The 17,149-nt window shown below is 35.2% G+C and overlaps 1 protein-coding gene across 9 annotated transcripts in view; it reads left to right on the top strand.

Moving 5' to 3' along the window:
• The window catches only part of LOC105445793 (vinexin-like), a 100,729-nt gene extending 93,643 nt beyond the window's left edge, over positions 1-7,086 (top strand). For all 9 annotated transcript variants that reach the window (XM_030979951.1, XM_030979952.1, XM_030979945.1 and 6 more), the window contains one exon: positions 1,008-7,086. In XM_030979951.1, the coding sequence (XP_030835811.1) occupies positions 1,008-1,009 (2 nt within the window). In that variant the 3' untranslated portion in view covers positions 1,010-7,086. The remainder of the gene's footprint in view (positions 1-1,007) is intronic.
• Positions 7,087-17,149: the final 10,063 nt, after the last annotated feature.

The raw sequence follows: 17,149 nt of genomic DNA, 5'->3' as shown, positions 1-17,149 counted from the left end.
TTTGTAATTATTTATTCATTTATATTTAGTTTTCAGGGGAGGGGAGTCATTGTATATTAGCTGGGTAGTCGGTTCAATTTCAAGAGTCTCGACAATGTTATGACAAAACAGTTATTCTTTATCTTCTCTTCCCTCATGTCTGATATTCTTCCTTTTCTTTTTTCTGAGCCCATAGGGACATAAATTTTATTTTTGTGATCTGCGCTATATAAGAATGGTTTATTATTATTATTATTCAATATTGCCATTGACTACCATGCTTCAGAGAGCAATGCACTTCCGGGTGGCAGGCTCAAAACCTTATGGCAGAACTCACAAAATCTGGGGGGTGTTTCACAAAGACTAAGATCGACTTTAAGTTGGACCTAACTATGGCAAGCTGTTCATGCCACTAGTTCCTTTAAACATTTCTGGGATCGGTTTCTCAAGGGAAGTATAAATCATGGTCACAAATCTAAAGAATTTACATTTTTTAATAGTTCATTATTGAAGGAAAAAAAATTATCTAAAGATCATAATTGAGATACCAATGGTGAGAGCAACCAGTGGCATGAATGGCCTGCCATAGTTAAGTCCAACTTAAATTTGAGCTTAGTCTTTGTGAACACCCCCGTAAGGTTTGGAGAAAACCCAGCAGTATGGATTATGATTATATTTGACTATGATATGGTGTGTTGGCTCAGTCAGTAGAGCATCCGCCTCACAACCAGGAGGTCGTGGGTCCGAACCCCGTCATACCGAAAGACGTTAAAAGACGGGAGTTGCTGCTACCTTGTTTGGCGTTCAACAATAAGGGATAGAACAACGTCGATCTGGCGCTGCTCAGTGGCTGCCGGGCTCACAATCAATTGGGCAAAAAGAATTTCCATTTTCGGTTTAACTTAATAAAATTTGGAGTGGACTTTAAAAAAAAGATTATAATTATTATTTAAGCATATTGTCTAATATATGTTTTTTCTTCTCTCTCCCTCTCTCTCTCTCTCTCTCTATCTTCCTGTATTTTTTAGAACATGTCACAAAGAAAGAGCTCAACATCCTAGCAACCATGAGACAAACAAGATGATGAAACAAGATTACAAGATGGAAGCCTTACCAACCACTGTGAAAGCATCATCATTAGATTGGTAGTCCATCATTATTTATTCATCGAGGCACATGGGCACCTTTCCAGTATCTAAATTGAAACTACATGATTGGGCAGATGAGACAAGAAATGAAACAAGTATTAACCCTTTGCTTGTGGGAACCTGGTGGTCCCTGTGTTAAGCCTATGGGACCTGTAAAATTCAGTAGTCAAGGGGTTAAGCCATGACTCAACTACACTGTGTGTCTGATTCTTACATGTATGTACCATGCATGCATTGTTCCATACACACCACTATGCTGTCCATACTGTGTGTATTGTCATGCCGTGTTTTAATCTACAGATAGATGAGACAAGAAATGAAACATGACTCAACTACATTGTTTGTCTGATTCTTACATGTATGTACCATGCCTTCATACACCACTATGCTGTCCATACTGTGTGTATTGTCATGCTGTGTTTTAATCTACGGATGGATAGGGTAACTGAAAATGTACAATGTACATTTAGGTCCATTTTATTAAACTTATTGCCAATACCAAGTTGCAACTCCTGTTTAATACAAGCTACTGCAATTGTTGCACTTAATTGGCTGTGAGCAAAATTTGTTACAGGAATGTGATACTTGTTATTGATAAAAAGTTGTATAAATTAGGGCCCTATTGGACATGGGTGTTAAGTTATCAGACAATAATTTCATGAATAGATTCACATTGATATTTTGTACAATTACGTACAGATTTTATTCTCAGCTTGTGGCATGTGTTTCTTTCAATGATTATTCTTAGATCACTTGCAATGAATTTCAAGATAAAAACTAAACCAGGAAGGTGCATATTGTCTTTCTTATAATGCAAACATTAAAAACGAGTTTGATGTATGCTGTAAAATGGAACATGGAATTTAAAAGATAAGAGAATTGAAGCAAAAAAGTTATCAGTTTTCTCAAAGCAACCATGGATGTTATTGTGGTATGAAGGGTTAACTAATGGTGATCTAGGGATGGTTTCAAAGATACTAAGTGGATGAAAATTGATATAATGTGGAATTAACTCTGAAATGTTTGATAAAATGGATGCTAAACTAGTAAAAGTACTAGGTATGTCTTGAAAAGAATGGCAGATAATGTGGATGGTGGTGTTAAGAACTTTTTTACAAGAATTTTCAAATAATATAAAAAGAACATTGAATAAAAAGAGAAAAACTATTTTTTTTTGTGAAACTGCATGATTGTGAAATATACAAGGGTGAGCATTTTATCTCATTTCTAAAGCTTTGTAATCTTAGAATCTTGTGTTTTTAGAAATCTCATAGCTTTAACATGTGTGAACGATGATTTACAGAATAAGTTATATAATTATTTAGATTTTCTTCTTCTGTATATTGTATATTTATTTCAGAAGTTGATTTGTAACAAATAGCATATATCAGGATGTAATGATCACAACATTTGCATCAGACACTCAATATGCTATTATTCTAGGATATTATTTCTTCTTTTTCTCATTTTTTATTTACTTTATTGTGCATGTTATATATATAAAGCAGTCAGATTCATATGTTTATATTTCATCCAGTGTAAATTTGGTCTGTGTTGCTCTGTTATGTCAAGTAACTTCTTATTGTCCCTTGAATACTACACTACTTGTGTGGAGTTTGAAAATGTTCTATTTTATTGAGTTAAATGTTACATGGCATTCTGGATTCATTATTCCCAAGTTTTTAATTCAATGGAGAGAAAAAATAGCCAAAGGTGATAAAAAGGCAGTAGAAAAGACCATAGATGTAGAATTAAAGATTTGAAGAAGATATAACCAGAGAGTAGATTATACGAGTGTACATTTGTACATTTGAAGTCCAAAATATACATTAAAATGAAAGCAACCGAAACCCTCTGATATTTTTTTTCTCTTCATTAAGATTACAAGATTGATCACATAAAAATTGCGAAAGATAAGGTTCACAAATTCATAAAATCAAAACCTATAGTGTATGTGCCTTTGTGGTACTTTCTGCATAAGCCTTGTGATGCTTATTCACAATATATAGTAAGTACTGTTTTAGTTTAATTCAGTACTACTTTACTATATCATAGTCTTGTAGTTCTATCTAAAAAGAAAAAAACATTTCGAAATCTCATGTTGTTAAAACAAATTTTGCAGTACTCAAATCCATATTCATGTCCACACTATTCTAGTGAAAATCATGAGCAAGAAATGTACTTCTTTCCTTAATATTTTTTCTGTTTAAATTTTAAATATTAGCACTGCCAATATTAAATGGTTGTTACTTTGATTCTTGGGTTATAATCATGAACATAGATATTTTGGAATTTGAACCTTTTAAATCATGTAAAGTTTATACCAAAATCAAATCACTGCAGAAAATGTTTGCAATTAAAATAACATCATTTTAAACTATGCAATGAGGTATCATTAAATTGCCATTTAAGAATAAAGTATTAATTCTTGATTTAGATTAGTAATACATTATGTGTGTCTACAACCCCCCATGACGATTATCAATTTGACTGCATGTTTTTATGTTTTCTACGCATGTCTTGATGATGTATTAAATTGTTCTTGGAATCCGTCAGGCATAATGGTGATTGGTTTGTTACTCAGCTCACTGCAGCAATGGAAGCATGAAGAAATAATCAGGATCTTGTCTTCATTTTCTGCTTTAAAATCAAAACTACTTGATCGTTAATACTGTTCATGCTATATGATCACCTGCTGATATCAAACATAGTCTATGAAGACATTATTTTGTTCAAAATCAAATTGGAATAATTGACTTTTTATTGAAAATGACTTGACAGAGTTGAAGGCTCTAGGTTTTTGCAATTTTACCATCGTCTTTCTATGAAATTAAATTGTAAGTAATGCCCTGTTGTAAAAGAATTCTTTAAACATCTGTAGATGCACATGTATTACCTTAGTATTTTGGAAAATCATACAGTCGGTGTAGGTTACTAAGGAGCTGTGTTACCATTGCTATTGATTTGTGATGTACAACCCCTTTCTGTACATCGAGATGAAAGATGAAAGAAATTGTATAAACTTATATTAAATGCTTTCTTGGGTGCATTATTTCTGTATCATTTGACTGCACATTATCCAGTAAAGAAGGGCTGTATACCCATGAAAGTTGGGCTATGGGAATGCACCTTTTCTGCTAAGCAGTAAACAAATGGTTTGTGAATGGAAATCTGATTGCGTAGACAAGCATTACTGGTATATGGTTATACTGCTTTGCTGTGAGAAGAGGCTGTCTAACTACAATACAAAGAAGATCGGCAATGTGCATGTGCTCCTGTTAATGAAACCAGTAAACCATGTTGTGAGGGATTCCACATCCATGTTTTGTAGAGGCCCATCCTCACTGCCCGTTACATGTACTATGCCTGCAGTCACAGTGGTGTGGATGTATTTTTAGCACCCCTCGATACTCTGTATAGATGTGTGTTGTCTCCATATTTAATTGTATTCTATTGTGATGTGATCAAAATTTAATTTATTCAAAAACAATGTACTAGTATGTCTATATGAGTGACTGCCTACAATGTACTAGTATGTCTATGTGAGTGACTGCCTACAATGTACTAGTCTGTCTATGTGAGTGACTGCCTTGTAATTTCATAAAATTGTTCGAGAGAATGAGATCAAGATGTTTTGCTTGAATGTTTTTAGAGTACTATGTATTATATTTCATATATAGAGTTTTATCATAGAGGAAGAAAATATGGAAGAAATGAGATTCAGTCATAGATTTACTTTGCAACCAGTAGTTAGTCACTATTTTTAATTTTTTGCTTTTTACATAAAGATTTGTCTGCATATTGCATGATGGTACATGTACAATATCTGTGAGTGTATTTTTCTTGCAAAAAAATGAACGATATTTATAGAATGTGTCTTTTAATGTTACCGATGTACTGATCCCCTCATTGCATGGTGTTTTTGATTAACCAAAATTTGCATAAAAATATATAAAAAAGAAAAGTGAAATATATATTTTGATGAAACTATTACTGGAAGATGTTTGCTAATTCAAGATATTCTTAAGTGCCTTTGTGGGAGATCATTCTGATGTGACAGATAGTGGTATAGGGTCATTATAAATATCAACTATATGTATTTTTGGATATCCATTTCTTAAATCTACTACTTTCACCCAGATTATTTGCTCTTTTCCAAGCAGTCACTCATTCAGAAATATCTCGGAGGGCTATTAAGATGAAATAATAAAGCTTTTTAACATTACCCCACGCTTTTGAGATAAATGAATGTAAGGAAAGCCAGGCATCGCTAATAGGACTGCCTTTTTTCTCTCCATGATTTGATATGTATACTTAGGAAAATAAAGACCCCCATCAGAAACGATATCCTTTGCTGAGAAGGGTATTGAAATAATTAAAAATTAACCAACTGACTGTCACTATCAAGACCTGTATTACTGTGACATTTCAACTGCCAAGCTTTTAGAAATAGAAAAATTAGCAAACTAATTTGAATGTAAATACCTCATCTGATAATGAATAGTTTTATTTTTCTTCTAGAGTGATAAAGATAATGTATTTAACATGTGCCAGTCTGAAAGTCTTTGAAGCCCATTTTCTGCTGAAGGCATTTACATTCAGTGTGAATATCTCACCAGATAATGACTCATTTTATTTTTTTCTTGTTGAGTGAAAATGACTGATACTGGCACATGTTTTCATCGGGTGTGTTCACACTTGTGATATATTCTTTTATTTAATTAATTAAATGTGAACAGCCTGTAAATGATGATGCATTATGAAATATTACTTTATACACAGTTTGGTATCACTTCTCATTCATTCAAGCTGAAGTGTTATTTTGTATTTATTTTTTAAATAATTATAGTTTGATATACATAGCTATGTGTCCTACAAGTACATCACGATGCTACCATGTGTTTAAGATATAGGAATTTCATAACTCTGTCAGTTTGTTGCCATTTTATTTTTCATTTTTCTCCTTTATTTTGCCCACTATTTTACAAAAAGATTTATGAGTATATTTCTATACCACCTCTTGAATGTTATGGTGTACAGAGTTGAAGTTGATGTAATGGGGACTTTCCCACGGTTACAAACTTGTTGTGAACCTTGCACAAATTGTGCACAACCCCATTAAACAGTGCTTTGTTACATTACAAAGGGGCTGTGCCTGGCACTGGAGTGAGAAAGATATTTAGCATGCACCAGTTGGAATATTTATGAAGTCCTGTTTATGCTTTAGACGTTTTGTTTCCTTTTTGTATAAATACATTTCTCGATATCTCAACATCTATCTTTGGATTTAATAAATAGAGTATTAAATATTTTCACTTTTTATACTTCAGTTCAAGATAAGGCCAGTACAAATTGACCTTGGTGGTTTTGTCAATAATGCAAGCGACTGATATGGGTGGCAGCTTAAATTTAATTTTCATTATATATGGAGTCTATGGTGCACATTAACATATGATTTACTTCCCTGGGAAAACAAATTGTTATAAGAAAACATCTCTTGCAATACCATCTGGGAGCACTGTTTGCATTGCCCCTTATTGAGCTGACATTTTAATAATTGTTCGGTCTATTTCAGAGGATATGTCAAATCTGTGCTATAATGTTGCACTTAATAATTACAGAATGTGAAATTGCAAGTGACCGTGTGACAGGCTTATGACAAATGTGTAAAAATGTGTTGCCATGGTTATATGATATACATTATTACTAACATAAATTCTCAACTGTGGTATAAGAATACCTGCATGAATTTTTAAATGAATGCTTGTGAAATAATTGTAGTGTTTTTTGTAATAAATGGTAGATTTTTTTTTTGCTAGTAAAAATGGCACAAGAAGTTTTGGAGTCACAAAACCTTTAAGGTTTCTAAGGAAGGTTTCTTTGACTTTGTCAATTTATTTATGTTTTGTCTTGTGCTCTGCAAACTTGCAATAAAACCCTGACTAGAACACAGTTTGGACCAATTGTGTTATGCTGAGTGATTCTTATACTTTGCTTTAGAAATGAGTTGTTTTGTGGCTTTTCATGACAGAGAGAGGGGCTCGGGATGGGTGAGAAATAGAGAAACAGATTGATATAAAGATAAATAATAATAGTGTAAACTATGGCCCGAATTCACAAAGGAGGTTTGTCGACAAACCTTGGTTTTCGTGCGTCATATGACGCGTTTTGACGCGTTTTTACAAACCAGGTTTGTAAAAAACGCGTAAAAACGCGTCATAATAGATGGACGCTCATGGTGCTAGCTCAGCAACAGTTCTCTTTAATACATGTACAAGTACAATAATGTTTATTTGATAATAGAGTTATCGACTGATTGATGGAAGGGCGGATGGGTGGATGGATAAAATTATTAAGAGAGAAGGATACGGTAGAGAGGAGATATGAAAAAGATTATGGTGATAGCGAGGAAGAACAACATTATTTTGATGCAATGGGAATCCCTTTATAGCAATTATTTTATATAAATGTTCTGCGCTTCAAAAGTTATACAAGAATATAATGAGAAACAAGATTGAAATGAAAATGTAAAAAGGGGGAAGAACAGTGCCAAAACGGAAATGAAAATAAAGATGAGAAAAAATGCTCCTGCCGCCCTCGATACAATGAATTGATCTCACAATCAGCTTTTCCTCTCGACAATCACGGAAAAGGATAATCGTCGAAATCGGATTTGAGTCCGGTTGGGACTGTACAGTCCTCCCGGAGGCTAAATGCTATTGGCAAAAACTGTATGGGATATGCCGTGTCCCATACAAAAAGAAACAGCATAATCTGGCATAAAAGCGAAAATTATAAGACATGTTGAACATCGAGAACCGCATTTATTAGGTTTCCTTTCTTTTTGCCTTAAAAGTGCCTTGTACTTTCAAATTTTGCTTTGTTTATTCGCTCTTCAAGGAGTTTTTTTTCTTTAGAAAAATGCAGGTGCTTAAGGTTTTATATTTGGAATCTCTCTCTCTCTCTCTCTCTCTCTCTCTCTCTCTCTACCCCCCCCCCCTCTCCCTCCACCTCTCTCTCTCTCTCTCTCTATAAAAAAAAAAAAAACATTCACTAGATAATGAATGGCAGATGACACGGCTATTTCCTTCTTAACGAAATTTTAACTTTAAAAGCAAGTTTTTTTTTATCCCATCATCTCTTCTATTTCAATCGCGCTCTCTCTCTCTCTCTCTCTCTCTCTCTCTCTCTCTCTCTCTCTCTCTCCCTCCCCCTCTCTTTTCTCTCTATCTATCTATTTATCTGATCTCTTTATTTTTGTTTCTCCCCCTCGAAATATCTATTTCATCCTCTCTCTCTCTCTCTCTCTCTCTTTATTTTTATTATTTGCTTTGAGCTTAGTGTGCTCCTGTATCACAAGCAAATATCAATTTGGATTGCTTTACAAATATTTCCGAACTGGACCCGGAGGCTGGTCCGAAGCAATTTCATATTGACACCATGATAAATCAAGCACCCTTTACAGATTCTCCTTCTTTAAATGATACATAACCACCGAATATTATGTTAGCTTGTTTGTAGCTCACTGGAACTCTTGAGATGCGATTTTCAGAAATCATAATACACAGAGGTGCTGCCTCTAGTGGATCAGTCACCGATCTAATATCGTATGGGGTTAAAATTCATAACGCGATTCTCAAATCAAGACCATAAGTAAGGCAGTCTTTCAAAGTAACGTCACGAACTATATCTTGCTTCTGGACTGCTTTAACAACATGTTTCAATTTGGATAATGTTTAGATGTGTTTAGCCATTCACAGTAGCAATATGCGTACCTTGATTATAATGAGTATGTCCGTTATTTTATAAGAATAAGCCCCCAAAACATCATTGATTTTACCGGTCCTTCCAGACTTCCTCCTATTAGTTTCTATTTTTAGGAGAGAGAGTGACAGAGAGAGAGAGAGAGAGAGAGAGAGAGAGAGAGAGAGAGAGGGGAGGGGGGAGGAAACAAAGAAGGAAGGGGAAAAGGCTTTCTTTCTGATGATTCCCCTATCAACTTTTTCTTTGTTTTCCTCATTGTATAAGGGGCACCACGGAAGCCTTTCACCTTGAAGTAAGGCGAATTATTATGTTCTCTTGATAATTTATTAGTTCATGAGTTACTACTTTTTATATGTTATGCATTTAACAATGACAATGATTTTAAGTCTTCGAATTTATTTGGAGCTCTTGCAATTTAGGTTAATTATAGGTCGATATAATGCATGTCCTGATTCAACCAAGTCGATGCGATAGTGCCCTTTGGTAAGACATTAATCCTCATAACCAGGTCCCTCGGAGAGGACCTAAAGCCGTTGGCCGTCTGGTTGCTTACTTACAAGCATTTACGCTTTCTTAGCAGTCAGGTAAAATAACCACCACCACGTTCAAGTTCATCGCTTGGAGATGTTTGATTACTGGAGGTTGCTCAACATTTATGTAATTTTATTTTTTACTCATTCAATTTGGTATGATCATAGGGATATGGACGTGCTGTGGCGTGACAACATCGGGCTGAGCTCGTGTTGCTTGTTCCTATTCGGGAAGGATTATAACATTATGACGATAGTATTTTTACTCACCCAGAAGATCTGTTCAGTATTACTTTCCGAGGGTCCTGTGAAATGTTATATGCCCTGTCATGTATTCGTAACGGTAGTATTCATAAAATCCTTCTATCGAATAATGAAAATGACGACTGCCAGGGTAGGCGATAAGTTTTAGGGGCTTCGCTTCGTATTCGGGCTGTGGTTGTACAAACAATGAGGGCGAATCGATTTTTTTTTTTTTTTTTTTTTTTTTTTTCCTCGTTGGAAAATGTTGACTTTTCTTGTCGACGCAAATAAGGTCGATGCGACCCGACCTTTCAAAAAGATAAATACTACGTTGGACACGGTGGCCGTGGGGCCGGTGGCCGAAGTGCGTTGCGTCGTCCGGCTAACTATATTACTAAGATTAACATAATTGTTTACATTTTGAAATCCCTGCCATGTTGATAATATGGGATAGGTGCATCATGTCTAGAGCATTCAAAACCTTAGAAGTGACGAGTTCCCAGAAATTTGCTTTATCGCATGCGAGTGTTTTAACGATGTTCATACCAGCGTCACTGAAGGCAAAATGTGAATATTATATTTAGCTCTCTCTTATTTTTTCTTCTTCTTTTTTTACAATTGATGTTCATTTAATAGAAATATTACTTTAAGACATAACAAAGTGGGTGGGAAGTATCAATTGACCCACTTATATATGCGATCGTGCATGTGTTTAAAGGGATAGTTGAGTTCTGTTTTCAGACTGCAAATACCTTCAAAGTGCATGATTATTGCTCTTATTCTTTATCTATGACATTTCCAGTGCCCTTTGTTGAGGACCTAAACTTGCTATGAAGGTAATTTTAGACCCCAAAATGTGTGAAATTTAGCCAATACGATCATACCAATTTAGCTCCACTTTAAAGAAAATACGGTGACCGTTAATTCACTAATTAATTAATAATAACAATACATTGGCCGGCTGGTTGGGTTTAATATAACCAACACGAAAAAGCCAACATCGGCATTGGCTGAAATATAACGTAAAAGGCGCTATTTCGTTTTTTCAACGGCTTTTTCAAATTATAAAATATTTGTGGTGGTACACAAATATTAGAAATCGTTATATTTATGGATATTTCAGCAGTCTCTGAACCGATTTCGATCAAAGAAAGGTGATTTTGTCATTTCAATTGTATGTTTTTTCAAATTTGACAGTCAGTTTTTCATTATTTCACAAACAAATTATTTTGTGTAGCGCCCTCTGCAACAGAACTCAACTATCCCTTTAAGAATTAAGTATTTCGTTTTATTGTGGTTACAATCGATAACCTACCGTTTCCACATGTTTATAATTATGCTACATTGCCATCATAAATCAGCAATTAGATTTTCAATCAACCTGAATAGATGCTATAATCCCTATAGTAGGCTACATGACTATCCCCGTGAGAAACGTGCTTGATCTGTGATAAAGCAAGAACTAGCTGCAGATAATAATGATGATGGTGTCTTATTCAGTCATTCAGTGAATATTCGATATTTGACATTAATAGATTTTAAATCAACAGCAGTGTAACGTCATCATGTTGGCACCTGCACACCGAGAAAGAATACAAGCGGAAAAGCGCGGGGCGATTACGATATCCAACCATCTCCGTTTTCAGAAGAAAAAAATTACTAATATAATATAAAAGGGTGAAGGACTAATCACAGAGCTGACAGTAGGCATTAAATTGAATTCTATATGTCTAATGGTCCATTGATTCCCCCGAGAGTTTGCACTGGTTCATTATCAAGTAGAGACGAATTTGTCTCCGACAATCTCTCTCTTTCTCTTTCTCTCTCTCTCTCTGATTTCAAATTCATGTATCTTGTTTGTTCGCGGAAGTGAGCGTTCGTTTTGCAGGTGACACGGGCATTGTGGTACGTGTTACCCGTTGTCTTCTCCCCTTTACTGCTGTCCCCCCCGGCCGCCCGACCAGACTGGCGACCGGCCCGCGGGACAGCGGGGTAAATCTACGCTTGCTAGCTGTCATGCCTTCTACTCATCCCTGCACACGACCATCATCAGGAAAACGATTGAATAAGAATTAAATAATAAGAGGGGAACACCCGTCTACGATTTAAATGATATGATGAACCTGTCTGTGGTCTCGAGGGTACCTTCAAACGATGACATTACCCAGTTACCCAGTTATTCAATATATTGGCCATGAAAATTTAATGATGGATTATTACGATGTAGAGCCAAATGACCGAAGGACTTCGTCTCGTCGTAGGCTACGTTTCCAAGAAAAAAAAACAATAAAGGCCTAACATGAGTTTTTTTGTTGTAAGCAACAGTTCTACAAGTTGCCCGAAAATATTATGATCGATTGAAGAGTATATAAGTCCGTTGTGATTTTTGTTCCCATTTATGCACAGATCATTGAATGATTGTGATAAATGCAGTATTATACAGATGATACACATTAAATGTAGGCCCTATTTGAATATTTGGTTATCGATCAAACCTCTATGATTTCCATGTGCTACTCTTCGTCATTTGGTTTTAAACACAGTTATAAATAACAATTCTTTTGGAGTATATAGCATGTTTGTACAATTGTGAGATTTTATTTAGGAAAAAAGAATTAAGGGAGCTGATAGCTAGAGGTTGAATCAAAGAGATAGGCGGCCCCTTGCTGTTGGGTGGATCAAACGTCTTTAAATATGGGAACCTTTTCTAAATTTCTCTCAAATTTTCTTTTTATCGGATCTGAACTTGATACAGGGTGCACTGGACTTTCCTTTAACAAAAAAATGCATATTTTATTTGTCATGGTTTAGGGTAGGTGTGGGGGAATTGGAGACCCTTAAGCACATTTGCATAAACATGAACAATGTTACACATACATAAAGTTTTGTATTCTCTTCAGTAACTTCTTCTCTTTATTTGGTAACACAATTGTGGTCATGATGTAACTGATTAATAAGATAACAATGATTAATGACGTCATCACCAAAGGTCTCTAAAAAAAAACTCTAATTACCTACATGTGTAGGAAATAAGGGACAGTTACAAATCAAGACATTTTAAATACAATTTGAATGAAAATGGGATTGTTATAGTTAGTTCAACACTTTTTGAAAGAGATACATGCAGCCAATGAACTTACTTTAATTTTGAAACGATTTTAAAACAATGTGGCCCAAAATATTTCTGTAGATTTTTGTTTACAGTAATAAAGGTGTTTAAATACTCTCAGAATAATGTTCTGGCAATGTGACTTATACATTGATCAAACTCACAGCATAGAAACTACTTCTTAAAATGAAATGCTTTCAGAATGGTGACACGAACAACCGAATATGTTTCATGATAGTGCCTTTCAACATGAAATGAACAACTGAGGGAAAGTAGGCCCGCATCTGGGACCTGGTGTCCCCCATTGCCTACACAAATTTATGATCAGACACCATTCATAATGTGCATTGCAATACCCATTCACAACACACAATGGCCATAAGTTTTCTGTGATGGTTGGCACACTTCATAAACTTCCTTTTAAAACTACTTTTTAAGAGCCACCCTAAATATCTGCATACACCACAACATTCAGTGGAAATTTGTTTTAATATCAGAGCAAAATTTTACGATAAAAATTGCTTACCTTGGTCAATTTTGCCAATTTTCTCGGAGAAAGAACGCATTGTAGTCTTCGAAATTAATTGGATATTATGCAGTAATGTTGTTAAAGGCCATATATGGCACTATAGCAATATTGGAGCCAACACGGACAGACAGTGATGGGTTCAAGCTTGGTGGTCTCCATTTGTTTTAATATCAGAGCAAAATTTTACGATCAAAATATTGCTTATCTTGGTCAATTTTGCCAATTTTCTCGGAGAAAGAACGCATTGTAGTCTTCGAAATTAATTGGATATTATGCAGTAATGTTGTTAAAGGCCATATATGGCACTATAGCAATATTGGAGCCAACACGGACAGACAGTGATGGGTTCAAGCTTGGTGGTCTCCATTTGTTTTAATATCAGAGCAAAATTTTACGATCAAAATATTGCTTATCTTGGTCAATTTTGCCATTTTTTCTTGGAGAAAGAACACATTTTAGTCTTCGAAATGAATTGGATATTATGCAGTAGTGGTGTTAAAGGCCATAATTATATGGCACTATAGCAATATTGGAGCCAACACGGACAGACAGTGATGGGTTCAAGCTTGGTGGTCTCCAATTCCCTACGGTCTCCAATTCCCTACACCTACCCTATTTCACGGAACAATTATGCTCCAGAACATTTATGGTTAAGAGAAGGGGGCGGAGCGAGGGGGCGGGGTCACCTTCCAGATGGGTGCCTTAACTTCATATGGCCTAAATTTGTATCATGGTATGATTGTTTCTCACATACATTGTAATGTATCGCATATCAACCAAAAATATATAAAAAGAAAGAATGTTCTCCTACCACGCAGAACATGCCGTCACAAACACAATATGTTTTATTGACACTAAATCATTTGAAGGCGAGGCAGTGGTGGAGGGGGGGGGGGCTGGCTGGATAAATCCCAACCGAGATTTGAGCAGCCCCACGTGCCAACACTCATTCAAAGTTTAATCGAGAAGTTAGGATAGGCCCGACGACTAACGGAGGGGGCGTACGCCGGGTCCATTCAATGTTGGATACGCCCCTCAATTTCCGAAATATACTGCTCCCAAACTGGGGGCCTTCGTCGCCTTTTTATTTGAATCATAAAGAGTTATGATACTTTGAAAAGGTACAAAACGCAATAAACAACTAGATTTGTAATACTTGTTTGGAACAAGTATAGGTGGGCTGATCCAACAAAAAATTGAGACAAAATAAAGGGTACATTTGAGATAGCTTTTTGTCTCATCTACAACATACTCGAAGTTCAGCGTTAACGAAGCTAAAACGACGTAGATATTGCTCGCGAAAGACGGGAATGTAAAATAGAGTTTTGAGAAAAAGTCATATCCCATAGAGAATACACGCAAAATGTAAAAAATTTACATGCCTCCTTTAATCGCAAAAATACGCCATGCCTTTGTCAAAATGAAAAATAATAGCAATTGCATTTGTAGAAAATTGTCTCAGCTAGAACATATCAAAATTTAGAAGAAAATCGATCAATATTTACAGAGATTCAATCAATTTTCCATAAATATGCTGACGTCATAATATGCAAATTGGAATTTTGAGTTCGGAGGCCATTGTGATGACGTCATGAGTTAATTGAGGGTCGAATAAAAACATGAAACAATATCTCCGAATCATACTGTATTAAAATATGAAAACAAATTGGGGTCACCTTGCATCCTAAAGAGCTACAATGGATTTTGTATAGGCATGTTTTTGCCCATAATTATATGCTATGTATTACAAGAGCTTGCGCGCACTGAAATTTATGTTAAACGGTCGATCATTCCCTTATTAATAGTCATTAAGAGACAAACATGGTATCAATTTGTTTGTAAAAATATGTGGAATATTATGAAAGAAAAAAATGGCGATTCTATGTTGTGTAATACTTTTACGCGCGAAAACGCGCGCGCATGCGCGTGTGAGCAATTTTTTATAAAAAGCTTAGAATGGCCTAAAACGTATGCAAAATGATTTTGAGACGATTTTGAGCATTTTAAAATTTTGCGCGCGCATTGACGCGCGGACGTACGCGCACGCGCGCGTTATTTGACCTGAAATTGACCGGACGGATATTGACCTTGATCATAATAAATATGAATGAGAAATACCTTTTGGTTATGAAGATATGATCATGAGTTGATTTTCGTAAAATTTTACAAAATGGCGCCTAGATGACGTCATCAGTAAAGGTCAATGTTGAAAACGTTACTGTGCTTTGTACATATGCCTATACATATGTGTGCCAAATTTTAAGGCATTTGATTGAGCCATTTCCAAGTTATCTTGCCAACAAAAAAGTGGTTAGAAATAAGAAAAATATATAATAAACTAGACATATAATACTTGTTTGGAACAAGTATAGGTGGGCTGGTCAACTAACATTTGAGACAAAATAGGGCAAAAATAAGCGACATACTGCTTACAAATTCTTAAAAGACAATATCATGTAGATTCATAACGTGAACTAAATTCACCTTCTATAGGCATAACACGCAAATTATGAAGTTTTTGACATGAGGCCTTTAATCAAAATTTTCACTATGATGACGTCATCAAAATGAAAATGGTTATTACTGCGCTTGTAGAGAATTGTCTTAGCTACAACATATCGAAATTTTGAAGAAAATTGATCAATATTTACAGAGATACAATCAATTTTACATAAATATGCTGACGTCATAATATGCAAATTCGTATTTTGAGTTCCAAGGCCATTGTGATGATGTCACGATACACTTAATGGCCAAATGAGACATGGAATCATATTTCCGACTCATACTCTATCTTAATATGAAAAAAAATTGAGGATCCTGGTGCATTCCAAAGAGCTATAACGGATTTTGTATAGGCATGTTTTTGCCCATATATGCTATGTATTAAAAGACCTCGCGCGCACTGACATTTATCTTGAATTTACGCTCATCTTGTTAATAATGGTCATAAAGAGATAAACATGGAATCAAATTCCTTGAAAAAATATGAGAAATATCATGAAAGAAAAAAAAATGGCGATTCTATGTTTTTTAATGGTGTTACGCGCGAAAACGCGCGCGCATGCTCGTACGCGCGATTTTTTATAAAATGCTTAAAATGACCTGAAACGTATGCAAAATAAATTTGAGACGATTTTAAGCATTTAAAAATTTTGCGCGCGCATTGACGCGCGGACGTACGCGCACGCGCGCGTTTTTTGACCTGAAATTGACTGGACTGATATTGACCTTGATCATAATAAATATGAATGAGAAATACCTTTTGGTTATGAAGATATGATCATGAGTTTATTTTCAGAAAATTTCACAAAATGGCGCCTAGATGACGTCATCAGTCAAGGTCAAGGTTGAAAACGTTACCGTGTTTTCTCCATATGCCTATACATATGTGTGCCAAATTTCAAGTTATTTGATTTAGCCATTTTCAAGTTATCTTGTTAACAAAAAAGTGGTTAGAAATAAAATAAATAAATAATAATAAAGGCAATTTTAACAAAATTATAAGGTGGTCTGTATAGATACAGCCCACCTGACTAGACATCTAATACTTGTTTGGAACAAGTATAGGTGGGCTGGTCCAACTAAAATTTGAGACAAAATAGAGCAAAAAATAAGCGAGACACTGCTTTAAAATGCTAAAAGAACAATATCATGTAGATTCATGACGTGAACGTAATTCAGCTTCTCTAGGCATAAAAAGAACATTATGAAATTTCTGAGATGAGGCCTTTAATCGAAATTTTCACTATGATGACGTCATCAAAATGAAAAATGAGGATTACTGAGCTTATAGAGAATTGTTTTAGCTACAACATATCGAAATTTGGAAGAAAATTGATCAATA

The sequence above is a fragment of the Strongylocentrotus purpuratus genome, unplaced genomic scaffold (genome assembly GCF_000002235.5).
Source record: "Strongylocentrotus purpuratus isolate Spur 01 unplaced genomic scaffold, Spur_5.0 spur5_scaffold_10, whole genome shotgun sequence".
Taxonomy (NCBI): domain Eukaryota; kingdom Metazoa; phylum Echinodermata; class Echinoidea; order Camarodonta; family Strongylocentrotidae; genus Strongylocentrotus; species Strongylocentrotus purpuratus.
The sequence above is the reverse complement of the archived record's forward strand: the minus strand, read 5'-3'. Positions and strand labels throughout refer to the sequence as shown.